We start from the raw sequence: 27,693 nt of genomic DNA on the forward strand, positions 1-27,693 counted from the left end.
TTTCGACCATTGTGCATTTGTAATGCAGAGGGGGGGAAAAAAATACCTACATTCGCTTTTTTGTTTCTGCTGCCAATATTATCAGCATTTCTTCATTCAATTCATCGAACAGAACATTCACCTCTTCCACCCCCCCACCCTGCCCTCCCCCCCTCCTTCCTCCCCCCCCCTTTAAAAAATAAATAAAACCCTGAAATGGCGTAAAAAAACCTGCAGGTACAGACACCTGGCCTCATGCTATCTGACATGCATCTAAAGCCTGCGGTCTTACGGAGACCCATTGTTTTTTATACGCACGGGAAATAATAATAATAATAATAATAATAATATAATATTTTAAAAAAACTACGAGAGAAGGCGGGGTGGAAACACAAAAAAAAAAAACAAAACAACGAAAAAAAAAAAAGAACCAAAATATATATATATATATATATTAGATTCTATAAATAATCCAGAGTCATTTGTGTGCGGGTGTGCGGGTTGTTTATAACCTGGTGATATCCTCTGTGCGCGGGTCCTGCGCGGCGGCGGAGGGCAGCTCCTCGCCCGCGGCCGTGCTCGGCGGGGCGGCGGGGGCGGCCGCGCTGGCAGCCGCCGACCGCACTTTGGTGTTGGGCAGCCTGTGGTCTTTTTTCCATTTCATGCGCCTGTTCTGAAACCAGATTTTGATCTGCCTCTCCGAGAGACACAGCGAGTGGGCTATCTCGATGCGCCGTCGCCGGGTCAGGTACCTGTTATAATGAAACTCCTTCTCCAATTCCAAAACCTGCTGCCTCGTGTAAGCTGTCCGGGAGCGCTTGGGTTCGCCTCCATTGTAATTGGGATTCACTGGGAAAGGAAAAAAAAAAAAAAAAAAGGAAGGGGGGAAAAAAAACAACAAAAATTAGCATGAATAGAAGAGAGAGGGAGAGAGAGACAGCAGAGAGAGAGAGAGAACTGGAGCAGCTGAGAGGGAAAAGTAATAGGCTAAATAGGTAATAAAGAACTTTGGGCAGCTCAAGAGTTTCTATTCTAATAGGAAGGGGTTTCCCTGGCTCAAAAGACTGAATTATTTATGCACCCCTTACAAAGCTTTCGGAGTTTCACACATACATAACAGAACGAGCCACATGGCTAAGGCTGCCCACAGTAGCTCGGCTATAAAATTTATGGTGGGTGTAATTACCCATTCGGAGTCGTAAATCCAGTTCAATTGTGCTAACCCAAAGACTCTCATGGAAGGGAAGGAAATAAAAAAAAAAAAAAGGAGAGAGAGAGAGAGAGAGAGGAGAGAGAGAGAGAGGAGAGCATGGGGTGAAAAAAAAAAACTACAAAAAAAAAATCAGCGAGCAGCGCGACGGAGAGGAAAATAAAAGTTGCATACCAGTACTGACGTGGATTTTTTTCATCCAGGGATACACTATGGGTTGTTTGGAAGCTGTGCTGTTAGGATGCTCGGGGTTAGGCTGGCCGCAGGCTGGAGGGGCTGGGGAAGGAGTGGTGGAAGAGGTGGAAAGAGCAGCCTGCTCGCAGAGCTGCTGCGCTTTCTCTGAGAGGTGTTGGCCTCCTGGAGTTTGCCCGTGTCCCCTTTGGTGCGCGGCCGGGTTGCCGGGAGCTTGGATACTAGCACAGCTGTACTGGCGGTCGGGGAAGGAGGGTCGTGGCACTGGGTACAGCTCTTGATGGTGATGCTGATAGCTGGACTCCCTTGTCCGGCTATAATATTCCGGACTGTGGTCTGGGATGTAATTATTTTGCGAATATTCCTCGCATGGAGGAAATTTCGGATCGATGTAGTTAGAGTCCATCAAATAAGAGCTCATGATCATTAATTTCTGGAGTGGAAAATAATTTTTCTCGCTTTGTCGTTTTTCTGCTCCATAAAGCCCTCCTACTAGCTGGCGACCCCGTAAAGTTAGTTTCACCATGTGACTCCCCCGGCCAATCACACCCGGCAGCCCAGTCCCCGGATAAGGAACCAAAAGCTTTTGCAAAACGTACCCAAATTGTGCGGTTGTGAGTGTGAGTGCGAGTGCGGCTGGGAGCCGGGGCGCCGCGGCCCCGCAGCGGGCTCGGGGCATCCCCCCTTCTGCAGGGTTGTGGGGGGGGGGGGTCCGTCCCCCCCCTGTGCCTCCCTCCCCCGACGCCCCTCACCCCGGCTTTGGGCTCGGCCGGGAACAATGAGGGGCAACGCACACACCCCCCCGGTGTGAGTGTGAGTGTGAGTGTGAGTGGGCCCCATCCCGGGGACCCATCGCACCCCACCGCCCTGCGCAGCTCGGGAGCCTCCAGCTCCTTCACCTTCCCCACACACACACCCACCCAGCCCCCTTCTGCCCCTGCACCCCCCCCGGCGTGGGGAGGGGGGGGCACGGGGCTTTGGGGGAAGGAGGGGGGGACAAGGCAGGTCGGTGGCACTGCCAGGATATCTGGCTGCTTGTCCCCCCCCCACTCCAGCAGCCCAGACCCCCCCCCCCCAAAGCGGAGGGGAGAGGGTTAAGCGCTGTCAGCATCCCTCGGGTGCGGGGGGAGGAAATAAGTTACCTGGAAGGTTTGCGGGGGAGAGTGGCGGTATTTGCAGGGCTCCAAACCCTCGCAGAGACCCGGGGGGAGTTTTCCCCACACACACACACTCGCAAGCGACTCCCGTGGGGCTGCACGGCGAGGCCAGGCTCTCCCGACTTTCCCACGCTCTCGGGGGGCAGCGGGGACCCCCGCATCCCCTCTCCGGCACCCCCCAAACTGCTTATTTCTCCTTTTATGATCTAAGGGGGGGGGGATTTGCGCCTGCCTTTCCCCTCGGTGCTTTAGAGCTGCAGGTAACACACACACAACACACAACACACAACACACACGTGTGCGCACCGACGGGCAGCCCAGGCCGGCTTGTCCTTGGGCTGGGCGTTTAACCTGCTTTTTGCTGAGGCCGGTTTTATTTTTTTTCCCCCCTTTTTTTTTGGGGGGGGGGGGAAAGGGGTGGGATATTTCACCCGGCTGCAAATGGCTCCCCGTGCCCGCAGCGGATGCGCCCTGCGCAGGTTAGGAAGGCGCAAACGGATGGCAACATTTTGGGAGTTGCGCGGAGCTCCTTCAATTAGGGTTTTTTATCTATCGCTAGCACTAAAGAGAGGGGCCGAGGAGGGAGGTGGGGTATTCCCTTCTTGGGCTTGATAACAATTATAGTCGAAAATCATAGCTTGCAGGGCATTGCCATATTTTACTTGATAACAATAAAAGTGACACATAAAGTTAACTGTTTATGTTTTATTTATTAGACTAAATGTGCCAGCGGTGTCGAAGGCTTTTGGCTGGTTGTTACAGCTTTTTATGGGGTTGTAAAACGCCATAAATCAGTCACTGCGAAATGGTCGGGGCTCTTTGTGCTCTTGGCTGAGAGTTGTGTTTGCGGTAGCTGCTGTTTCTTCTGGAGATGAAAAGTAATAATGGGATTTTATTTTGATTATTATCACACACACACACCCCCTCCCCAATCATCACGGTTCTCTCGCTCTACCTATTTTAACAAGGCAGCTCCGGCGCTGCCCTGGCAAACGGCAACCGCCGCCTCGCACTTGAATAACTACCTTTTAAAATGACACAACCCGGCTTTGCGGATTTAATTAGGGCGGCTGCAATTAAGGGCATCAAAGGCAAGCGAGAACTTTACAAGGCTCTGGCATCGTCCATATATTCCCCTAGAGACGAATTTGTGACTTTGCGACGCTCACACAAATTCGAGTCTACAGGGTACATATAGGCGACGGGAGGGCTGGGGACAAGGGCTGCCGAGCAGGGCAAGGGGCTGCCAGAAAAATAAAAACCCACCCCCGCTGCCTGGCCGAAGGAGGATGCAGAGGCCACTGATTTACCCCGGTGCTTTAGCTGCCCGCAGGCTCGGGAAGCTTTGCATATTTACGGTGGAGTCCCCTCCGAAAGCAAAGAGCCAGCCCCACATATATATATATATATATATATATATATTTGCGTGTGTGTGTGTGTTGGCACTTGGACAGGGAATAACTCGCTCGCTCGCTTGGTTGTTACTTAGCAGTTCTTGTTTTTATTGGCATCCGATTCGCAGGGCTTGACTAATTGCTCCCCCCGTGCCCTGACAAAGCTGGTTCCTTCCTGAAGTTATACATCGAGCACTTAGGCATCTATATGTAGATACAGCTTCTCTGGGCGCTGGCAGGTAAAAATTCCTGCTCTCTCCAGAAGAGTTTCAGAGCTGGGGAGTGGAGGGGGGGATGGGAGCTCCAAGGTAGGGAAAAGACATGAATAGAAATGTATTCCGGAACCCAAAACATTGATTTAAATATATCCAATAAATTCCTTTTCCCCAGCTATACTTCATTCTGCCCAAACACCTCAGACTCATGCAGGGTTTTGACATTTATAGTTCAGACTGATGCAACAACTTTATTCCAAGGCTGAGGGAATATTGAATAAAGATGGAGAGTTAATAAAGTAATTTTTACCTACGCACACCCTTTCCCCCCCCCCTTTAGAATATATGGTTTTCAATAAGCACCAGCAGAATAAATAAATATCCACAGGTAGTTCTCTTAAGAATAGGCTGGGTAGAGGGGTTTAAAAAAAGCAAAATAAAACGCAAAACAAAACAGCAGCAATCAAAAGCTTTAAGGAAATGAATTAAAAAACAAATGCAAGGCGTGAAGGTCACCCAAAAACCTTCCTGCCCCTCACAGCCCCCAAACTGGAAGTCTCTAAACTCTTTGCTCTCCCTCCTCCGGATGAGCGCGGGGAAAAGGCAACTTGATTTGCACCGTTTGCCCTTCTTCCCACCACCCCCCCCCCCCCCGCTCCGGTCCCAACCCAAATATATATTTTCGAGGGCTCAGTGGCAGCCTCGCTTCTCCACGGCTCCCTTGTCAAGCCCCATTCAGCCCCTGTGTGTGTGGCTTGCCCCGAATTTCTTACAAGTGCACAAAAAAAAAAAAAAAAAAATCCCATTTTCCCCCTCTCCTTGGGCTGGGGAGTAGCGTTTCCCCCCCCCCCCCTCCTCCTCCTCTCTCTTCCTCTCCTTTTAACCCGGAGTGCAGAGCTGTGCGCCTTTTGCTGAAGTGTTCGGGCGATTTTGTATTTATTTTATTTTTTTCCTCTCTGCCCCCACCCCTCCTTTTTTTTTTTTTTTTTTTGCTTTCCGTAAAATAAGTCTGCGAGGACGTGTGAAGAATAGTTGTACAAGAATCTGGCTCTTTTGTCTATAAAGCAGCCCTCCCACCGCTCTCCATCCCTCGTCCCCCCACCAGCACCACGACGTCGATAAACAGTTTGGGAGTGACAATACCGAGAGAAACGCAGCACCTCGACATTAAAAAAAAAAAGAAGAAGAAGAAGAAGAAAAAGAAAAAAAAATCATTTCTGGGTTTTATTTCCTTTTGCTAGCCAGGAACCAGGCTGTAAAATATATATATCTGGTTCCCATTGCAGGATCATTTTGAAGTACAAAGCGCCTTTCTGACAGTACTGAAGAAAAATAAGTATGCATTGTCTCTCCGGATTCATTGTGTTAGCTATTACCATACTGACCGTTTGGTAACCTGTACCTCAGCCCATTAGCAATCTGTGCTTTCTAGAAAAAAATGAAGTACCTATCTACTGGGGTTTTGTTATTCAGGGTTTAATAATAATAGTAAAACAACGGGGAAAAGAAAAAAAACAAAAAACCACCTCGCGCTGTATGAACTCGAGGCTCGGAAGGTGGAAATAAATTTTGAAGTGGAGTTTTATTCCGAGCGTTTAAAGGCTTGTTTGGAGGTGATTATGGCACAATAAGTTACATGAGTGGTAGGGGGAGAAAAGACAGATATATATATATATATTTTTTTTTTTTCAGGAAAAAAATAGTTGGGTTCTATCTGACATATGCAATGACATGTAATTAATTAAATTTTAATTTTTTCTAACAACTCGAAAGCAGTAAGTGCGAAGAGACCTTTTCTTTTTGTTCCTTCATAATGCAAATAGACAGGTCTAATTTATGCAAAGAAATATGCAAATGTTTAATTGATTTTTTCTTAAATCTGTTGTCAGTAAAAGTAATGAATCGGCCTAAAACGATTTTAATAAGCAAAGCCTGTCACCCAAAGTCCTAGCCTTCACATTTTTCTTTTGCGCCTCTTTCGTCTCAAAGAAACTAATAATGTAAATATTTATCCCTTCGTTTTAAAATATTAAAGACGAATTCCTCTTGTTTGTTTGCCAAAAAGAAAAAGAGAGAGAGAGAGAGATGCAAACCAGTTTCTCAATCTCTCTCTCCCCTCCTTTCCCCCCCTCCCCTTCTCACCCCACCCAGGAATTCAATTTTCTTCAAATCTCGTTGAAAGTGGCTTTTTAAAAAGTGGGCGCATTTTAATATTGGTTAGACAGCGTGACCTGAATTTCACCTCAACTGTTTGACTTGATCCAATAGGTCACTGCCAAGGAGTTATTGATGGGGGAACTCCATTGAAATTTCTCTCCTCACAAATGGCCTTTAGATCTTCTAGCGAGTTCAATAACTAGTTATAATGTAGAAGGGGAAAAATGAAGCCCAGAGGCAAACTAATTTGATGTTTCATTTTTATGCTGGAGAAATTGTTGGTTTTTGTTCCCCTCACCTCCCGCTCTGCCCCTCTCTCCCTCGCCAAAAGAAAAAAAAAATATATATATATATATATGTATATATGGTTTGAGCGAGGACCCCTTTTAGCTGAGCCGAGATTTGTCTGTGTTAGAAATATCTTCTATTTTATTTAGATTTTAATGGGCGCTGGCGCTTCAGCCCGTGAACTCTTGGGGACTTGGCGGAGCCCAGCCAAAGAGTAACTCGCTTCTTGGCAGGAAACACACTTTTACCTTTTTTTGTTTCTTTCTTTCTTTCTTTCTTTTTTTCTTAAGGATTGTTTAAAACAAATCAAAGCAGCCCGTAATCAAGTTATAGCTCGAGTGGCTCCAACTTCTCGTGCGGTCTCGGCGCGGTCGGAGAGGCCCTTCTTTGTGCTGCGTCTCTGATCAGCAGCAAATCAAACCCTTCAAGAGCAGCTAGAAATTGGATTTAAGCAATAAAGCTCAACTCGGGGGGAATTTTATTCCTTGGGCTTTCATTTGTTTGCACTGTTTAATGCAACTACCTCTGGACTCTTCTCTTTTTTCCTTCTTTTTGTTGGTTGGGCTGGGAAAGGGGGGTGGGATGGGGTTGGTGCCTCCTTTGCTTTCTTCAGATCCATTTTTAGCCTGAAATATATTTATTTGCATTGCGGTCAGGGCTTTCTGCTGACAGGGATTTCCGAGCCTGGCGGCTCCAACCTCCCCAGGCCGGGCAGGAGAGGCAGAAACAGAGCACGACTCCGCCGGGGCAGCCTTTTAAGTGACATATATGCCGGAGCGAAGGTTTCTCCTTGACTTTTTTTTTGCGAGACAAAGCATACTTATAATGACCGATCGGATAACGGCTGAACCATAGGTTAAGTTGAAAAGAAAACATTGGTCTGGTATGGGTGGGGAGGGAGAAAGTTGCAGGGGAAAGTGGTCGGGGAAGGGGGGGGGTTAAAGGCAGCCCATTAGCAGCTCTATAGCTGTTATTGTATGGGGTGGGAATATATACAAACTTTCGGCTGCCCCTGATCTCTGCTGTTGTAGAGGGCTTCCACTTGAGCGGTGCTTACTGCTCGCCCCTTGGAAAGCTCCCTCCAGGGTGACGATATTAATAATTAACGTCGGCCCCCCGCCGCCCCCCGCCCCAGACCCCTCTCGTATTTACAAATGCACTTCGGAGCCTCGATAACGCCCGAGCCCTTCTTGCAAGCTTCCTTGGGACAGAGAAAGAAGGGAGAGGGGGAAAAAAAAGAAGTTTCTCCGGATTAAGCCACTCAAGGGACATAAGGATGAACAACTTTCACGCTGCCCGGAAAGTTAATCCAGTCCCAGCTGGGCGCTTATACCGGGGAATTTGAGAAAAATAAATAAATGACCCGCTCTTAGCTCCAGAGTAAATCTCTGCCAGGGATTTCTCTTTGCGGGGAGGCAGAATGCTCCAGCCCTGGCCAGCCTGGCACGGGAATGAGGGGTGGCGGAGGGGGGGGGGGGGAAACCCCGAATAAAATAAATTACCCTCCCCCGCCTTGCCCGGCCCAAACTCTGCCTTTTCCAGGCACCGGGAGCCCTCGCAGGCCAACGCGGCGCGCAGGCTTTAGCAGGCGGGGCTCGTCCCTTTTGACACCCTTTGCAATTAAAAATCAATCCTCGCTGTGGTCGTCTCGGGGGACACAGGCTCATCACGGAGCACTTCTTTTTTTTTTTCTTTCTTTCTTTTTTTTTTTTTTTAATTCCTTTTTTTTTTAAAGCAAAGGGCAGCCCCAACCCTCCCTTTTTCCGCCCGGCTGTTCGAATGGCCGCATTGCTCTTAGCAAATACATCCCCGCACGGTGTCTAATGAGATACACAGCCCGCGTCGATACACCTTATACGCTGCTGAGAGCTCAAATCAATAGGCGGCTGTTATTAAAACCTTTAGGTGTCCCTCGCTCTGGATGGGGGGGGGCGGTGTTTAAGGGAGGCATCTTCGGTATTCCAAACTCACGGGCGGCGTGAGGGATGGACAGTGCGGGGCGGGTTAAAGGCGAGGTGCGGGTGCCTATAGCTGCCCCCTATAGCAGCCCGCCCGGAGAGGCAGCACATGGAGGGCAGATACCCCCCAGGCTGCGCCGAGCTGCAGATGCGGAGGGAGGCTGCGGAACAAGGGCGGGATGATTGAAATGATGGCTTAAAGCCGTGTCCCGAGCTCCCGAGATGTGTAAACATGCTCTTAAATCCCATATTCCACATGCTGGCTCCGGCACACACATGCAGCGCCGCGCACGTGTGCGGCTCCCGGCCGGGGAGGAGGACGCCGGAGCCTTGACAGCTCGCAGCGAGCCAGGGAAACTTTCTTTTTTTGGAGGAGGGGGGGGAGGATTTTGCTAGTCCTGCACCCCGTTTGGGGGAAATAGAGGAGGATGAGGATGCAGGGGGGGGGCAACTCCAGCAGCGCCCGGAGCCGGCCGAGCCGCTTCGCCGAGCCATCAGCCTTAAGGGTAATAGCAATGATAATAATAACCGTGCCCCAGGCAGACAGCACGTAAACCTGAAGCGGTCCCCTGGACCACGGGGACCCGTTTTTAGGGCTGGAAGCAGCGGGTGCAGCGCCAGGGAAGGCGCTCAACGCTACTTCTGCTGCTTACTTCCTTATTTATTTATTTATTTCCACCAGGGTACTTTCAGTTTAATCTTTCGCAGCGCAATAAACTATTATCTTAGTTAATCCCCAAGGCGAATCCATCAAACCCTTTTAATAAAACGGTCCTGCGCTGCGCCTCCATCCGCAGGGTCTCCGGCAGGGCTCGGGCCCCGATTTGGGGCTTTTCCTCCCTACTTTGGCCCAGGGAGGGGAGCGGGTTCCCCCCCTCGGCGGGGCCATTAGGATTCCGGCGGCATGGGGAGCTGCAGGAGCCATCACTCAAAGCCCCGGGAGCAAAAGGAGCCGGGCCTGAACAAGAGGAGCCGCGGGGATGATAGAGAGAAGCAGGCCGCCAGCATCAATCCCGACCTGATAAGAAATCGGCTGCTTCCTTGGAGGGGGGGGGAATAAAAAATAAAAATAAAAAAAAAGCCCCCTCGCCTGGGCGGCGGATGCTTGGGGGGAAGAAAAAAAATCGCCTCCTCCCCCAAAGGTGATCCCGGCCAAGCCTTGGCTTAGCTGGGAAAGGTGAGCGGGTTTTGGGAGCGGGGAGGAGGAGGAGGAGGAGGAAGGGGAGAGCAGCCTCTTTGCCCAGAGGACACGCTCAGGGCTGGCTTGGGCTCTCTTTAGCCCTGCGAGGAGCTCTGCGAGCCGCCCATAAAATATCGGCTCGTTCATACTCCACTTCCTCCCTTCCGCATGACCCAGCGTCGCGGAGCCGAGCCTATCTTTTAAAGCTTCCTATTTCTCCACTGTATTACAGGGAATTAATTTCGACAGAGACAGGTACCGGCGAGGAGCAGACACAGATGTAAAGTGTCAGCTCGAGTCTGCAGGTAAATATTTCCCTACCTCCAACATGCAAAGGGCTTTATTCTTCTCGAAAGTGCCAGGAAAGGAGAGAGAGAGGAAAGAAAGAAAGAAAAAAAAGAGGGATTTTTTGTTTGCCTGCTTTTAAATTGCAGGATCACTAGTAGGCAATTTATTCACGGCGACACACCGCCTTCCAGCAAGAGGGTGGATTGCAGCGCGCTGCACAGGGCCGCACACACACGACTGCACGTGTCATTGCACACCATACATCCACCCGCCTACAAAGCGCACGTATAGAGGCGCCTATAGGCGAGGAGGCGCCCCGTGAAAAGTGACCTTTGCCCACGAAACAGCACCCGTTTTCTGCGGGCCCGTGGGCCTGGAGAGCCCAGGGGCTCTGCTAAAAGAAAGAAAAGACCTTTGGGCGCAGAGGAAGACCGAGGAGGAGGCTGGCTAAGGAGGGAGGAAGGCTAAGCCTCCTCCACGCGTGGATCCGCGCACCCAGGGGTTTTGCGTGGGGAGGAGGGGTGGAAATCCGGCTCTTTTGGACCACCTGTTTGGTTCCCCCTTTCAACGAGCCGTGGGGGCTCGGCGCTGGGGCAGCTTTTCTCTTTTTTGGCTCCAGCGAAGCCTCCTCAGATCCCAACTGCGGGTGGTTTGGGCAAAAGGCGCCTTTCTGCTGCTGGCGCCTGGGAGGTGCGAGGAGAGGAGGGCTGGGGAGGAAGGCAGATCGGGGGATATCTGGGTGGTGGCTAATTACAGAAAGCCATCAAGCCACCCCTGCCGTGCAACCCCGAACGAGAGCGGCGGCTCCTGCTCCCCGCAGCCCGGCGGAGGCGCGGATGTGACCTCTGCGGGAGCCCGGTCCCTGCCCGGGTCCCCCCCCCCCCGAGGACAAACCTGCTGCAGGGGGAACAGAGGTGGGGAGACCTTGCGGATAGGCGCAGGGGCGAGGGAATGGAAATAAAGAGGGGAAGAAAAACAAAGCGAAAATAATCCCAAGGCTCCTGGCTGAGCTGGGCTGCTTTGCCAGGGGGTTGCTCCTTGCTCCGGGTTACGGTGGGGAGCAGAAAGGAGCTTCGCGGGCTGCCAGCGAGGAGCCTTCGGTTTGGGCTGGAAATCCAGCTTTTGTGGGGCGGGAGAGCGGGGGGAAGGAAGGTGGGAAATAAGAAAGAGGGCAAAAGACAAGGCAGACGGAAAGGCAGACAGAAAGAGGGAGAAAGAAAGAGAGAAAAAAGAGAAAAAGAGAGGGAGAAAAAGGGGGGGAAGAGAGGGAGAAAGAGAGGGAGAAAGAGAGGGGAAGAAAAGAGAAAATAAAATAAAAGAAAAAAGAATCAAGAAGGAAAGGCAGAAAGAAGGAAATAAAGGGGGAAAGGAAGAAAGAGAAGGAAAGAAGGAAGGAAGGAAAGAAGGAAAGAGGTGTATTCGGCAATACCCAGGGCAGGGCAGAAGAGAACTCTTCGTGTCGTTTGTTGGGGTTTTTTTGTTGGTTGGTTGGTTTGGGGTTTGTTTATGTTTTTTTTTCCCCCCCTTCCTTTTTCGGAGACACTTTTGGGGCCGTGCGGACCCGGCCGACAGCGCGGGGACATTTACAGCCCCGCCGCCCCGGCCCCTGCCCACTTCCTGCGATCACAGCGGCCACCTCGCTGCGTTTACGACCCCTCCGCCCGGCCCTCCCTCATCCTGGCAGGGGGAAAAAAAAAAAAAAAAAAAGGAAAGGGGAAAAAAAAAACCCTCCTGCAATAAAAGTCTAGCCAGCCAGCCCCTTTTGTGGGAGATGAAACGGCCGCTGAGCCACCCCAGCCCCTGAAACGGCAGAGCGGAGGCGCTGATTTCGGGGGAGGGCAGGAGGAAGCGGGGAGTCGGTGGCTTGCAAATAAAACCCAAAGTGGCATGACTTACTGCTGACCCCCCCCCTCTAATTTTTCCCACGTCCAAACCTACAGGAAACAAAGTGTTTTTTTTCTGTTTTTTCTTTTCTTTTCTTTTTTGGTAATAAAGACGCACAGAAGCTCTTCCCTTAGGATCGCCCATAAATGCTAAGAGCACTTTGCGAGTTGGCTCCAGTTCCTCGCAGCCTCTGCTTGCGGATCCTGGGAGCTTACATTACAGTTCGTGTTACTCACACTCAAGCCGCCTCTAATCCTGCCGTGAACACGAATAAATACAAGAGGTCAACAGTAGCCGCTCTGCCTTCCCTTGTGATTATTTTACTGTTGAGCGTGAATCAGAGGAATCCGCTAAGTGCCGGGAAAACATTTAAATAGATCTGTGTCTGTTTACACAAGTGTGCGTGCATGCACGTGTCTCTGTGCACGCATTCACCTATATCCTATACACGTGCATAATCTCGGCGCATATGGTTATATATAATGTGAATATGTGCATAGACACATCTCAGGCAGGAAGAAAAGGACCACGAATTTCTGCGAAAACTCTGAGGGCGGAAATGAGATTTCGCCATTTCTGTCCAAACCTTGTTGCCTTTTCCCCCGGGTTGCCAAGAGGGAAACGAGCTTCGGAATAAAAAGATATAAAACATGTGTCCGAGCAGTAGAACAATGAAGTGAAAGTAACGTGTATTTGTTTATTTTCCTTCCTCCCCTCCTTCCCTCTTTCCTTCCTAAATGAAGAGAAAGTGAAGGGAAAGGATGGATATTTCCAGTCCCTGCCGGGGAAAGAAGGGTCACAGCATTCGTGTTTGCCAGGCGAGAGAAAAATCGCAAGTAAACCAAAAAAAGGGAGAAAAAAATCGATAACTCGGAATTCAACTCTTGACCGGGAAAACCCAGATCAAAACATCATTTGATAGAGATGCTCTTTGAGAACTGGATCATAAATCAATAAAATCAATCCATCAATACAATCTGCATAGACAGACGGGCACTGCAGCCTGTCTCCTCGAAAATGGAAAGTGGGAAAATGGAAGATGATGTTTAAAAACTCTCTTCTCCACCACGGGGAGAAAAAAAACGAGATTATCAAATAGAAACAAAGTGATCTCCCTGCTGGACTGCACCTATGTTAGCTGGATGTCCTCAGCCCTCCAATTCACTCTCCAATAACCCTTTTTTTCGAGCGCCAGCCACGCACCGAGCTAGAGGAGAGGAAATTATGTTCCCCAATGTCATTCTTTTGACTCCTTTTTTTTCCCCTGTCCAATTATGCAGAAAATTATTTTTGTTGTTACCGTAAAGGGAGGTTTCGTACGAACTGTACATATAATTTTTTTATCTCGTAATTCACAGACTAGACAAACAGACCTGGGAGAAGCTCTCCTAGTCGGATGCAAACGCGAGCAGCACTGAAAATAAAATCAAATCATATTCCAGCTAAAAACCCAAAACATCCAGAAAAAATGCCAATAGTCCGCCAGCTACAACCTTGCATTTATTTTTAATGACTCTTGCATCCATCACCACCAGAAAGAGTTAGGAAATGAAAGATCGCATGGAAAGAAACGGCCAAGTTTCACGCCGGACGCAAAAAGAAAAAAAAAGAAAAAAAAAAGAAAAACACCTTTGAACTCGCTCATTCCAGCAAAGGAAGGGAAAATCCTCCAGCCGTGCTCCTGGGGATCCCACCACCCCGATTTCCCCCGGGACAACTGGGCCAGAGCTGCCTAATTCGTGCACTAAAGTTGCTTTTTCACAACGCCTTCCCCAGCACGGGATACCCGGCATTAGCGACCGGGAGGGAACCGCCGGGAATAGCTGTTTTTTTTCCAGCCTTTTCCCCCTTTTTTTGCAAGCGTCGACCCCATTCAATCCCCGGAGTACCCAGCCCTGGGGGGCAGCGGCAGGGCCAGCGCCGAGCACAAGCGGGGCAGCACCCGGCCCGGCTTGGGGACAGCGGCCTTGGGGACACCACACTGCGGGGGGGGGGGGATGAAAACAGAAATATTTCTCCTTCCCCTTCCCTTTATTTTTCTTTTTCCTGCTAGTTTTGGACATATCCTCGGCGGTGGCCTGATGCGGAGGGCAGGAGCGCGTCTCGGGGGGGGGGGGGGTTCGCGCCCCGGCCGCGGAGCCCTGCAGCCCGCCGGCCTATATATAAACCTATAGACCGCCCTATAGACAGATTGCCCTATAGACGCCGATGTCGCACAAGGTGCAGGTAGAGCTGCCGGGCAGGTTTCCCACCAGCGAGGCGGCCCACGGGGAAACCTCGGGAAAATAACGGGCCGGCGCAGAATAAACCCCGAGCTTGCAGCCCAAACCTGCTATTTATGGCCAAACCTCGGAAATATTTAGCTCCGGAGGAAGCTAAATCAGACCTTGACGCTTTCACGAGTGGAGGGGGGGGGAAGGCTTTCCCCGCCGAGCGAAAATGATAGTAATGATGGTAATGAAGGAGATTTCCCGGACACCGGCGAGATCCGGCGGCGCCTGCGGATTTATTTGCGCTTCCTGGCGGCAGCGCCCGCCCGGCCCCCGCCGGCCCGGTTCTCCCCAGCGCCTCGCAAACCCGCGCACCGAGCGACGCCGAAACCGGGGCAAAACGGAGCAAAACGGGGGCGCGTTTCCCGGCCCCCCCCCCTTTCCCCAGCCCGCCCGCCTTTGAAAATCGCCAGCAAAATGGCCGCAAAGCGCCCCAAAACCACGTTTTGCTCTTGGCAGCGGTGCCCGTGGGGGCCCGGCGCAAAGTGCGCGTCCGCGGCGGGGGAGGGGCTGGGGGGGGGGAAGCTCGCAAGGCCTCTCGCGCTATATAAGCAAAGCAAAAGAGCAGCACCCCCCCAGCAAGCCCCCCCCCCAAATGGTCCCGCCGACCCCCTCCGGCAGGATCGCTCCACTCCCCCCCCCCCACGAGGTGCTCAGCCACCAGGATACGACCGCGACACCCCCAGATGGGGGGGGGGGTCCGGATAAAACACTTCCGAGAAGGTCTCAGAGTCCACCCGGGTGTCCCGAAAGGCTCCAAGAGGGCTGCTACTATATCTCCTGCTGGGCAATCCTCTGCTTTTATTTATTTTTTTTTTGGGGGGGGGGGACCTCACCCAAGGACATAAACCCCCAGAAGAGAGAGAAGAGGCAAAGTTGGGGGGGTCCCTGGCTGCCTCGCCATGTCCCTGCCTTGCTCACGCCACCCTCTCCCAAAGTTTTGTGCTTAAAAGTGGGCTCTGGCCTGACTGTCTGCCTGCTCCCGGAGCTTCCCGGGGCCCCCCCCCCATTTAGCCGAGGTGGGGGGGGGAGCAGGGGGGGGACCAACCCCATTCCCTCCTGCAAACACTTGCATGAAAGTGGAGGAAACATCCCAGGAAGGTGACGGGGGTCCCCAGGGTGGGGAGAGGGGGATCCGGACCTGGAGGACCTTCATCCTGCTGGGAACAGCTTGTGCACACGCGGGTGGGGGACCACGGGACACAGTGAGCACGCGGGGGAGTGTGTGTGTCTGTGTGTGTGTGTGTGAGGCCCTGTGTGCATGTGTCAGTGAGTGGGTGTGGGCATCCGCGTGTGCGTGCGTGTGCACGCAGGTGTGCTGGTGTGGGTGTGAATGCACAGGCGCATGCACTTGTGCGGCCGCATTTGTGCTTGCGTGGGTGTGCATGCACGTGTGTGTGCGCATTTGTGTTTGCACGGGTGTGCACAACTGTGTGCGTGCAGGTGTGCACGCCTGTGTGCGTGCATTTGTGTTTGCAGGGGCGTGCACGCCTGTATGCGTGCATTTGTGCATGCCCGGGTGTGTGTGTGTGCACGGGTGTGCGCGTCTGTACGGGTGTGTGTGTGCACCCACAGGCCCTGGTACTCCTGAGAGCTCCACAGGGTGGAAATCACTTCCCAACATCACCCCCAGCTCTGGAAACTTGGAATGACTCTTTCTCACTGCCATGCAAAGCAAAGGAGCCTTCCACACCGTAAGGATCCCACTGGGGTCAGCGAACCCCCCCCCCCCCCCCAGACACCCCAGGGGTCTTTTCCAAGCGCGGCCCAGACTCGGAGTCCTGGTGCCACACACCTGTCCCAGCCGGTGCCACCACGCTCGTGACAACTCCCGTCCAGGTGGGGACCTGGAGCTCCCTGCTCTGCCCGTGGCCCCCAGTCCCTCTGCCCACCCCCGGGCTATTTCCTCCCCCCCCAGAAAAGGTAATAAATGATGGACCCAAACTGCCCCCCCCCCCAGGAGAGCAATAACCCCCCCAAACAGGCCCAGGCCTTTAGGCCTGGAATAAACCAGACATAGGCCTGGAATAAACCAGATTTGGGCCTGGGGGCTGGGAAAGGGGGGGGGGGAACCCAAGGCTTAGCCACCCCCCCAGCACCCAAAGCTGTGAGCAAGCCCCCAGGGTGCCCATGGAGAACAATAGGGGCTTCTCCATTGTGCGAGAGGGGGCAGGGAGTGGGGGGGGGGTCCCGTTGTTCTCCGTGACATCCGCTCCTGGCCACAGGGGACCCCGGGGTGGGGGACACGGGGATCTGTCACCCCCCCGCCCCGAGGTCCCCTCGCAGGTTTAGCCCCATAGGGGACCCGCCTCGCTCGCTGTCGCTTTAGGGGACAGGCTGGGGGTGGGGGGGTGCTGCCCAGGACCCCCCCTCCTTGGACAGGCCCAGGAGGGGTGGCCCACCCCCAAATTTATGCGTCGCAGGGGATAAACCCTGTGTCCCCCTGGAAGGAGGGGGGACACATCCATGTCCCCCACCCCCTTGCCCGACCATTGGGGGGGAGAAGACTTTATTTCCCCGACCTGCCCCCCAAGGGGGGTGTGGGGGGGGGGTCTTTCCTACAGCTCTGCAGCGAGGCGCTTCCCCCGGGCACGACCTCCCCTTCGGAGCCGTTCCCAAACCCCCCCGGGAAGGGGGGCAGGTCCGGCGTGGGGGGGTGGGGGGGGGTCCCCGCCGCCCCGCCGCCTCCCTGCGCGCACCTGCACCGGCGCCGCTCCCGCCCCTCCGCCTCCGCGCATGCACATCCCACCGCGGCCGCTTCTTCTTCTTCCTCTTCTTCTTCTTCCTCTCCCCCCCCCACCTTCGCAAAGAAAAACTCTTTCCCCAAGTAAATAAATAAATAAATAAATAAATGCAATTAAAAACACCCCCCCCCCCGCCGCCTTTCGCGGCAGGCGTTGAAACTTTCTCACCGCCGTCTTAGGAAAAGCCGGGAGGTGGGGTGGGATTTGGGGGGGGGGGGGGACACCCCACCCAGCCGCCCACCTTGCAGCACAGGTTGGCATTGCCTGGGGGCGCGGGGTGGGGCGGGGGGGGGGACGGCTGGTGGAGGAGGGGGGGGTGCTTGCAAGGAGCGAGGGGGGGGGGGGGTGTCTGCTACACCGGTAATATATAGACCTCTTTTGGCCTTATCTGCTTCGCTCCGAGCCCTGGGGATGCGAGCACGGGGAGGGGGAGAGGAGCTGATAGTCCTGCCAGATAAGCCGCTTGCCTGCAGCTCCCCCCCGGCCCTGCAAAACTGCTCCCATGGCAGCCAAAAAAAAGCACCCTGGGCCAGCCCCCACCCCGTCCTCCGCACCCAGCCCACCCAGCAGCGCCTTATCGTCACCAACCTCCACGGTCGAGGCATGTATATATAGATATATATATCTTTATATATTTTTTAATTTATTTTTTTTTCCCCCGCATCCCAGATTAAAAATAAAAGGAGAAACCCGGAGAGAAGTGCGAGCCGGACCAACTTACGGAGGTCGCTGGGGATCCTGCGGGAAGACGCACCGCCTCCAGGAGCCCCGGAGCCGCCGCGCTCCGCACTAAGCGCCTTGTCCCACTGTCCCGCCGTTAAACAGCTCTAGCAGCTGCGATGGTGGACAGTTAAGATTATATATGATGTAAATATATTGTGGGTTTGTCAGCTCCCCCAAACCATAAAACTTAGTTTAATGACATCACGTGCTCCCGGAGAGCCATTCAGGGCTTTTGCTTAGGGCCATCCACATAAATAACCTTCAAAAGTTTTAAACTACTAAATTCACATAGAAGCCATGAGTATTTCTGCTAATGTTCTCATGTTCTCAGTGAAACTAAAAGACCTTTGCTTTTTTTTTTTTTTAAACAAAAAAAAAGGGGGCCTGGATTTATATAAAAAAAAATGGAACTTTGGTTTGTTTGTTGTTTTTGGGCCATTTTAAGTTCCCACTGGGTTGACACGGATGACGGGGCAAGGTAAGTCCTTTTATATTTCCTTCTTGTTCTGCAGAGGTCTTTGGGAAGGGATTGAGCGGCCGAGAGGGGAAATAAAAAAAAAAAAAAAAGCAAACCTCCCTCAAGACAGCACCAGCAACAACATCCACCAAACATAAACCAGTCCCGAGGAAAAAAAAAAAAGTATATATATCCTCTAAAGAAGGCAGGGATACGGGGTTCAAAGAGACCCACGACCCCCCTCTCCCCCCTCCCCAAGGCAGAATAAGCGAATAATTAATCATAAGTAAGTCCACTCCGCTCCGCATGATGGAAAGGCGAAAGTTTGAGATTTAAAGTGTTAGTTTTGCTGCTGGTCGCTCAGATAAAACACGAGTGTCTCTGAGTTGCTTAACCCTTGCCTTGACCGAAAAAGACAATACGCCTTGACAGCTTACCGGTTAAAAAGGAAGGCAAAGGTGCTGTTAAAGCTCATAACGGACTACGAGCGCGAATAATAATAATAATAATAATAAAGAGATGATGCAGTAACAACAGCGAGAGTGAGGGTAATACATTGTTTAAAGGAAAACAGAACGGAATAATGAGCATTTACCAGTACACGCCAAGAGGTTTTTGTGCCTGAACAACCAGTCAATAGATTTACACAGCATGGGTAAAAAATAAAACCCTTAAAAGAGAATGATTGGAATTGCTAGCGAGCCCTGCGAGCCTCGCTGAAATCACCCCAGGCCCCAATAGTCGTGGAGCCCCAGTGGTGAGCGAAAAAAAAAAGAAAAAAACGGTTCAGGCAGAAAATAAATGTACAACGCGAGCGTGGCTTTGCTTTGCAGTATTTCACTCCAACTGGATGTAAAACTGACAGTTGAGACAGAAAGGGGGAAAACAAAAACAACAACAAAAAAAGAAAGAAATGAGGGTTTTCGTCTGGCTGTTAAATGACAGCGGAATTAAAAGTCCCTGGGTTTGGGCAAAAGCATTCTTTGCGGCTCGCAACTCGCCGAATAATCATAACGCCACGTCCCCAAATTAAAAATAATAAATAAATAACAAACCAGCGTCCTCCAAGAGCAGGACGCCTCGGATAGCAGCGAGGGAGATGCCCCCGTTTGAGCACGCTGTGCTAATTGTGCCCGTAAAGACATCCAGAGCTGCTACTAGAAGAAACTTTTGTTCCCCCGTTCAGGAAATTGTTCCATTGTTTCCGATGTGTAAAGGAAATCCTATAAAGTTTTATGGAGCTTATTGGCTTTCGCCAAGCTTTTGTTTCTACAGTAAATAGCTCGCGAGGCGTATGAGGAACGACCCTCGGTGTGTGTGTCTGGTGTGCAGAGAGGCATGCGCCTGTAAAATATATATATATATATATATATATATGCATGCAAATATGCCAGCGCACGTCTATACGTGGGCACACACCTCTATAGGGAGTGCAAGTGGGGATATAACTGCGCCCAGCTGTGTGCAGCCAGCACGTGTATGTATATATATATATATATATATAAAATATATATATATATCCCATACACCCACATTTTCTCACACCCGCGCCTATGCCATATGCCTGCAGGCAGCGGAAAGTCCATATGTGCCTCAGCGTGAGCCTGTGGGACATAACGCACAGCTCCTATATGGCCCGGGCGGAGGCGGCGAGCGATGCACACGCGTATTTGCACGCCGGGCACAGAGCCCAGCCCCAGGGCGCCGTGTGGTCCGCATTAGGCCCTCCACGTTGGAGAGACAAGGGGAAAAAACAATAATAAATAAATAAATAAGAAGTAATAATAATAATAATAATAATAATAATAATAATGTGTTTCGGGGCATTGTTCCCCCAGAAAGGCGAGGAGGGAGTAGGTTACCAGTCCCAGGCCGGAGGGAAGACCTTGCCTTCCTCCCCCTCTTCTTCCTCCTCCTGCAGCGAGCCCCTCCGCCCCCCGGGGTGTTCCTGGCTCTCCGGGGGGTGCAACGGGGCTTGGCCCCCCCCAGTCCCCCCCCCCCAGCCCAGCCCAGCCCCGTCACCTCCACACCGGGAGCTCCTTGGCCGGGTCCAGGTGCTGCCCAACCTGCCGAAAGAGGCACCGGCTGCGAGACTTTGGGGCAGAAAACGTTTCCTGCCGGCTATACATTTGGGGAAGGGGGGGGGAAAGGGGGGGGAAGAGAGAGAGAGGGAGAGAGAGGGTAATTTTAAGCCGATATTGCTATGAAAATGCCATCTGCCAGGCGAGGACCCCCAGCCTCGAGTGAAAAGCCTAAGTGCTAGCTGAGATATTACCAGTCTATTGGAGGGAGCAGCTCACCGGAGCGCTTAAAAAAAAAAGGCCCAGACAGGAGTTAATAAATAAATTAGAAAAAAAAAAGCTTTCCCCCCCCTCCATGCATCTCTGAGAAACAGGACGAGCAGCACGTACCTTTTCGGGGAAGGGGGGGGGGAAAGAAGGGATGCTCTAAGCTAAAGGACCCCTCCACCCCCTCTTCTCTCCCGAGAGCTGCTTTAAAAAAAAAAAAATGAAAGAAAAAAAAAATCAATAGTTTGCCAAAGTAGCAGGAGGAGCCGAAAGCTGCCCCGAGACGGGAAACGAGCACAGAAAGCCATCTGCCCGGCACGCAAACTTTTGGATTATTCGCTGTTTATTCAATATGACAAAATAGAAGTTGCCTGGTCCTTTCGCACACGAAAAGGGCAACCAATAAATATACCAAGCACATTATTGCAAGGGGGAAAAAATAAAATAAAATAAAAGATGACTGCAATGGGCCGAATTTCAACAAAGATGTACAAATTGGGGGTCGTCTTGGCTTTTTCTTTTTTTTTTAATATATATTTTAGCATTTAGCGACTCTACATTAATGACGCAACAAATAAATACACAATAATATTAGGTCCAGAGGCTATTTCTCCCTCCCCCGCCTCCCATGCTGCCCTCCCCTGCACGGAGATTTCGGAGGATCCGCGCAAGCCGGGGGTCTCTCAGTCTATTCATCGCTTTTATATGCAAATAAAAAATAAAAATAATGCCCTCTAGGTCCCCCAAGGAAAGGAGCGGACAAACGACGGGAAACACCCCCCCCCCAAAAAAAAAAAAAGTCCTCTCGGAGGTTTTTGCTAGGTCTGAGGACAAGTGCATTTAGGAAATCAGCCGTGGGCTTTCCCAGCCCACAGCAAGGGTAAACATTTTCTTTCCGACTTCAGAGAGCAAAGTGGAGGTGTCAGAGCGTCTTTCCTGGACAATTCCAGCAGACAGATGTTGCCTTGCACACAGTAAAAGAGATCAGCAATTTCCTTCTCCCAACAAGGGCGAGCAGACAGTAAAAGTCTGTGACTTCAGGCAACTTACTTGGCATTTGTTTTTTTTTCTGTTTTTTTTTTTTTCCTCCCCCCACCCCCTTTCTTTTCCTTCTTCTCCGGCAGCTCATGTTTGCTAGGAATATTGCCATTTTAGAGCTGATAGGCTATGCCCCAGTCACCCTGCGGTGATATATATATAGATATATACGTATATTTTTGTGTTGTTTTTGAGCAACATCATGGTGATTCCCTCCCCCCCCCCCCAAGAACGCACAGGTTAGGACACTTAGTAACAATCTAAAGAGCGATACACTAAATTTTGCATGAAGCTAACAGCAGGAATTTTTTTTTCCTTTTGCATACTAATAAGAGAACTCCTTTGTCTGATGGATTTGTGAGGGTATGTAACGCAGTCCCTTCAGCAACCCCCGCCCTCCCCGCCCGAAAAAAAAAAAAAGAAAAATAATAAAAAAAATAATAATAAAAAGTTTTCGCAAGGTAGATTACAACAGAACCGGTGTAAATAATCCGACCCTCATCTAGAGGCAGCCTCACCCCCCTCCCTCCCCTTAAAGAGCCTCTTTGCTTTTCAATTTGGAATCTTTCTTCCACTTCATCCTCCGGTTTTGGAACCAGATTTTGATTTGTCTTTCATTTAAGCACAGGTTATTGGCTATCTCAATGCGCCTCCGCCGGGTGAGATATCTGTTAAAATGAAATTCTTTTTCGAGTTCCAGAGTTTGGTAGCGAGTGTAGCTGGTTCGGGAGCGTTTGCCATCTGTTTCTGGAAAATGAGAGACACCACATGAAAAGCCAAAGCAATGATGGGAGGGTGTTTTTTTTTTTTTCTTTTCGTTTGTTTGTTCGGTTTCCTTCCTTTTATTTTTTTAATTTTTTATGCTAAAATCGGGATGCAAGGAGAGAATAGGCAGAAGTTTGCTGGGCACTTCGGGCAGTTGCTTTTTTTTTTTTTTTTTTTTTTTGGCCACAGAGGAAGGTTGGGAGGGAGCTCGCCTGAAATCCTTCATTCTCCAACACCTTTAGATTAAAGTTCCCCCCCCCCCGCCCGCCTTTCCTTTTTAAAGAAAAGATCAAACGCATGTAGATTAGCCAGAAGTGAACCTGTTTCCTCTCAAACAATAAGGAAGTGTACAAAGGAGGGAAATATCTTTTCTGGGGGATCATTTATTTTTTTCCTCAGCCCTGGGAAGGTGGAGGGGGGGAAAAAAATATGCCCATGATTCTCTCCCTCCACCTTCTCTTTTGGTGTATAGATTTTTTAAAGCTCACCCTAAAAGAACATGTGTATTCCAAGTTATTTTTAACCCCCCCTTCCCCAAAAAAATGGAATATTGCCTTTTATACACGTTTTGTTTCTATGATCCAATTATGCTGTCATAAATTTGGGCGTATATAGCCTCTAAGCCTTTTAGTGGACAGTTTTACGAGCAATTGATGCCTTAGTCGTAAAATTTACGACCTCAGGTTTTTTATTATTTGCCCCGTATGGCCTATAAAACCAAGGCAAATCCTGTGAAACAAAATCAAGAAGTGAAAGTTTTACCATGGCTCATGTGTAGTTTGGTCATCCACGGATAAATTTGTGGAGGTTGTTGCTGCTGCAGTTGTGGTCCTCCTGGTTGTGGTGTTTGCACGGGCTCGGCTTTGATTTCGCCAGAGCTCTTAGATCGCTCCTCCAGCGCCGTGTTACCAGTCTTCTGACTGTAAATTCCTGGGTTTAAAGGTGCCTGGTCGTCTCTGGCTAAAGGATGCCCTGAAGAGCCCATGACTGTGCAAGAAGGTCGCTCGGGGTTAGCTCGGGGGGTTGAAGCCATGTCCAAAGCGTGCAGAGAGTTGGAAGCCCCCGAGGATGGGAATGTGATGCTTAGATCCAACCCACTGTAGCAATACCTGGAGGACTGAACCTCAGCCACACTTCCATAATTTCCATAACTTTGCATGGCATAGGCAGGAACATTTTGGCTTTGCTTATAAAACGAATTGGCTACGTAAGAACTCATGTCGGAAGGCATCAAAAAGAAAATTTTTCTCTCTCTCTCTTTCTCTCTCTCTTTTTTTTTTGGGGGGGGGCTCTTTTCTCTTCTCTCTCTCGCTTTTTTTCCCCCCTTTTTCTTTCTTTTTTTTTCTTTTTTTTTTTTTTGCACCTCTTTGATTAGCTTGATTTGTGGCCCTTTGAAGTTCGGAGTGGGGGGGGGGGAACGTTTTGTTCCTCTTAAAGTGCAGAATTTATAGGTGGGGATTCTTCTTGCTTTCCCCCAATTCGCGCTGCCCAAATATGGGCTGTTTTAAGGGGCGTCACGTGACGGCGCCGGCCAGTCATAAATTTGGGGCTTGATGACCCCGGGCGGGTTATTGATGGGCGCCCGCGAAGCGCCGCGCACAGGCGCGGGGGAGCGCGCAGCCGCGGCCCCGCCGCGCCGCGCCGCGGGACGGCAGCGGCACCTAGCGCCGCGCCGGGGCACCGCAGCGCCGCTGCGCGCCCCCCCGCGCAGCCCCCCGCGCACCGCCCTCCCCCCCCCCCGCCCCGGCCCTCCAAAAGGGGGTTTGGGGGCCGAGCGCGGCGCGCAGCCCCTTTCCTCCCCAGCAGCGCCTGTCCGCGCATCGCCGCGCAAGCTGCGCGGTGCTTCCCCCCCTACTTGCGCGCACGCAAGGCGGAGGGAGGGGGGAAAAGCGCGCAGTTTTGTTTTGTGCTTTTTTTCCCCCCCTCCGGCTTTCCCAATTTTCTTCAGTTTTCCCAGTTTTCTCCGGGGGGCGCAGGCTCGCTCCGCGCTGCGGGGAGGATCTGCGAAGCGCCCCGCACCCTGCGGAGCCGCCTTCCGCCAAAATATTGCCTGGCCGAGGGGGGAAACCTCATCGCCGCGTTGTCCCCCGTGGGTTTGGGGAGCGGTGGGGAAGCTCGGAGCATCGTGCGCGGGCTGTTTCCATCGTGTAGCTCCTCCAGTGCGCCCAAGTTTCCAATTTTCTTTTTTTTTTTTCTTTTTTTTACCTTTACCACCACAATTTATTGCTCGGAGAAGCCTGGAGATCCTCGCCTGCTGCTTTCGGAGAAATCAGCCCTCTCTCTTCAAAGGGCATTCCGGATTAAATAAATGCACCCCGAGCTGAGTTTGTACCCCTCCCTTTCGCCCTGGTGCTTTAGATCGGGGGTGGGGGGGGGGAGAGGGTGCAGCGGGAGAGCAGCAACCCCGAACCCCCCCTCCAGTCTGCTTCGCGTTTGGGCTTTAAATCGCAGATTTGAGCACATTTCTCTAGAGCCGATATTCCTTCAATAGCCAGGCAATATGTTGAACGCATTGCACATTGCAGCCTGCCTTCATTCTCTCTATACGTACACTAAATTATACATGTGTGGTGATGGGTATAGGCGTTTTTTTGCTGCTTCTTCTTCTTCTTTTTATTTTTATTTTTTTTAATTTAAACAGCGGTTTGGCCGGGAAGTCTCCTGCTTTCTCTCCAGGTCGCTACACTCCGTGCAAAAGGCTCCTGGGTTCTGGTTGTTGGTGGTGTTTGCTTGTTTTGTTTCGTTTTAAGGCAGATTTTTGCCGTCTTTCCTGCGCCTTTCAAAAAAAAAAAAAAAAAAAAATTCGCCTGCACATTCCAGGCTGGGAACGAGCAAAGGATGGTCTGAAAAAATTCTCCCTAGGCTTTTTTTTTTTTCTCCTTCCTTTTTTTTTTTTTCTTCCCCTGGTTATGGCCACTTACCACTGAATCCTGCTTGTTTCATAAAAAAAAACTTTAAGGGGACTAAGCTGCTTCCAGGGAAGCAGTAGCCCTGCTTAAGCGCTACCTACTGAACAGCCGAGCAAATATCAGAGCCCTGACAAAGAGGAGAGAAAATGCAGTTTCTTATCCAGCCTTCGTAAGAGATGATATAAGCCTAGCACACTTGCACATCAGCAGCGCTTATTTCACGGCGTTATATCGACAATTTCCGCTCTCCTGAGTATCAGTTTCTGTAGAGAAGAGGCTCCCCCCCCTCCCTGGAAAGGGTTTATGAGGTTGAAAGAAGTCTGGGGAGAAGTGTGTCCTTCCGTAGAGCTGGGCTGCTTAGCAGCTTTGGCTATCTCGAATTAAAGCAGAATTAACCAACAACAAAAAAAAAAAGCGAAACCTTTGACCTGGTATTTGACTGAGGAGGCTTGCAATAAGAAATATATACTGTTTTGAACTTTGGAAATCCATTTTAATCATGAAGCGAGAGGTATGGCATAGATTCCTGATGCCACCGAACAATACAGTAACAAGACTAATGCAAGGAGACAAAGCAAAATGTATTTTCCCTCTTTTTTTTTTTTTCCTGGAATACTCTTGAATGAGAGAGGTATGAAGCAGGGAGTAAAAGGCGAGAGGGAGCTGATGTTTTTTTCAGGAACAACACACAGAAGCTAAGTGAACTTTCTAACAGGCTGTTATCAACACGAAAGGTTTCGACTGAAGCTCAGAGGCCATTCTATAAACTTTAAAAATAATATTCAGTTTTTATTAAATACTCAACATAGTCCTCTGGACATGACCTTTATACATGAGAGGGTGTAACACAAGATTTTTTTTTTTTTTTGCTTTTTTTCTACTGCTATAGAACTCCATTCACTTTATACCGTGGAACATTACAGTGCTAAACATAAATATAAATACAGGTACCACGAACACAGTTAAAAATATCCACACAGAAACTGTCACAGTTTGTAGTATGCAGCGATAAGCCCAGGTTTAAATACGAGGAGGATGCTCTCGAGAAAAAATAAAATAAAATTATATATATATATATAAAAAAAAAAAAACAACCCAAAATGCTCTATTTACGTGGAAGGAGCTTTCTCGGGGAATGAGATTTGCACCACGGGGAGGAAAACTCGGCTCGTCTTGGAGGAAGAGAGAAACCCCGGGGTAGAGTCCATCTTACGGGGGGGGACCCGACACATCGAGGCAGCACTGCTGGGCGGGTGGGTGCGCCCCTTGCGAGCCCCCCCCTTTTTTTTTTTTTAATAATAGGAGGAGAAGCGTGCGGCTTTAAACACAGTCTTATTCCGAGTTAGATAAATAGGCAGGGGGGAAGGAGGAGGAGGGGGGAGCACAGCCCGCACGGGGAGAGCCCGTGGAGTTATGAACTGTGATTGCGGCGGGGAGGGGGGGGGGGGCGAAGGAAGAGGAGGGGGGGGGGAGTCCATTAGTTTTTTTTTTTTTTTTTGGATGTAGCCAAACATTTCAATTGTGCCGGTGATAAATACACGATTGGAGGGGGGGGGGAGGAGGGGGGGTGCCGAGATGTCACTTTTTTTTTATTTTTCCCCCTTTTTTTTTCTTTTTTTTTCCTTTTTTATTTGAACGTGTTTATCTTTATTCTTTTTTATTCTTTTTATTTTTTTCACTCCTTCTGCTTCTCCTCCTCTGTCTCTTCCCGTTTCTCCTCCTTGGCGGCCAAGCTGTCGGCGGCGGCGGCGGCGGCGGCGGCGGCGGCGCCGCTACCGGCTCCGGACAGGGTGGAGCTCAAGTTACTCTCTTTTTTCCACTTCATGCGCCGGTTCTGGAACCAGATCTTGATCTGGCGCTCGGTGAGGCAGAGAGCGTTGGCGATCTCGATGCGGCGCCGGCGCGTCAGGTAGCGGTTGAAATGAAATTCCTTCTCCAGCTCCAGCGTCTGGTAGCGGGAATAGATCTGGCGGCCCCGCCGGCGGTCGGCCCCATAGCCCACTCCTAGGGAAGCCGAGACAAAACAGACTAAAAATCGTGAGCAGAAGCGGCGAGGAAGAGGAGGGGAAGGGCGGCGGAGGAAGCGGCGGCGGGGGGGGGGTGGTGGGAAGGGGGTTAGGAAGGGGGGGGGGGATGGAGACGCGGCGAGCGCCCGCGCCCCCTCCGCCCCCGAGCAGCCCCGCGCCCGCCCCACTCCTCCCCCGGCTGCGGCCCCACCGCCACAACCCCCCCATTCTAAAAAAAATATAATAATAATAATAATAATTCCCCTCCATACACACACCACTCCTTTACACCCTTTCTCCGCAATTTTTTTCCCAAAATCCCCTTATTTTATTTTATTTTTATTTTTTTAGGCAAGCCAATCTCGCAATTGAAGCCCTCATGGAAGAGAAGGGGGGAGCCTCTTGCCTGCACCCCCCCCCTTTATTTATTTATATTTATTTATTTATTATCTTTTTTTTTTCTTTTGCGAGGAACCCAACCCCATACAATCGCACTTTCTCCCCTAGCATTCAAACTTATTTCACCCCCAGTAATATTTTGGTGCTTAACTCCCGAGCAGAGCTCGCTGCACTTTATTATCGATATTTTAC

The 27,693-nt window shown here is 50.8% G+C and overlaps 3 protein-coding genes across 8 annotated transcripts in view; all 3 read right to left on the reverse strand.

Annotated features, from left to right (window-relative positions):
- Positions 1–400: 400 nt before the first annotated feature.
- HOXC4 (homeobox C4) lies at positions 401–1,808 on the reverse strand. The gene is made up of 2 exons (XM_013948202.2): positions 1,364–1,808; positions 401–828 (listed from the first exon to the last, which is right to left on the reverse strand). The coding sequence occupies exons 1-2, from the start codon at positions 1,806–1,808 to the stop codon at positions 485–487; spliced, it is 789 nt and encodes a 262-aa protein (XP_013803656.2). The 3' UTR covers positions 401–484.
- Positions 1,809–3,228: 1,420 nt separating this feature from the next.
- The window catches only part of HOXC6 (homeobox C6), a 37,390-nt gene continuing 12,925 nt past the window's right edge, over positions 3,229–27,693 (reverse strand). Inside the window, exons 2-3 of one of the 6 annotated variants that reach the window (XR_010886684.1) lie at positions 20,119–20,217; positions 3,229–3,403 (exon numbers count right to left, since the gene is read on the reverse strand). Coding sequence is in view for 2 of the 6 variants with exons in the window: in XM_067314117.1 (XP_067170218.1) it covers positions 26,772–27,124 (353 nt within the window). In the remaining 4 variants the exon portion in view is untranslated. Of the gene's footprint in view, positions 3,404–17,637; positions 17,942–20,118; positions 20,218–26,578; positions 27,125–27,693 lie in introns of those variants that run through there. The other 5 variants (XR_001293334.2, XR_010886683.1, XM_067314117.1 and 2 more) reach the window with 5 other exon arrangements.
- HOXC5 (homeobox C5) lies at positions 21,906–23,822 on the reverse strand. The gene is made up of 2 exons (XM_013945350.2): positions 22,950–23,822; positions 21,906–22,169 (listed from the first exon to the last, which is right to left on the reverse strand). The coding sequence occupies exons 1-2, from the start codon at positions 23,416–23,418 to the stop codon at positions 21,955–21,957; spliced, it is 684 nt and encodes a 227-aa protein (XP_013800804.2). The 5' UTR covers positions 23,419–23,822; the 3' UTR covers positions 21,906–21,954.

Source organism: Apteryx mantelli, chromosome 33, assembly GCF_036417845.1.
Source record: "Apteryx mantelli isolate bAptMan1 chromosome 33, bAptMan1.hap1, whole genome shotgun sequence".
In the NCBI taxonomy this organism is placed as follows: Eukaryota; Metazoa; Chordata; class Aves; order Apterygiformes; family Apterygidae; genus Apteryx; species Apteryx mantelli.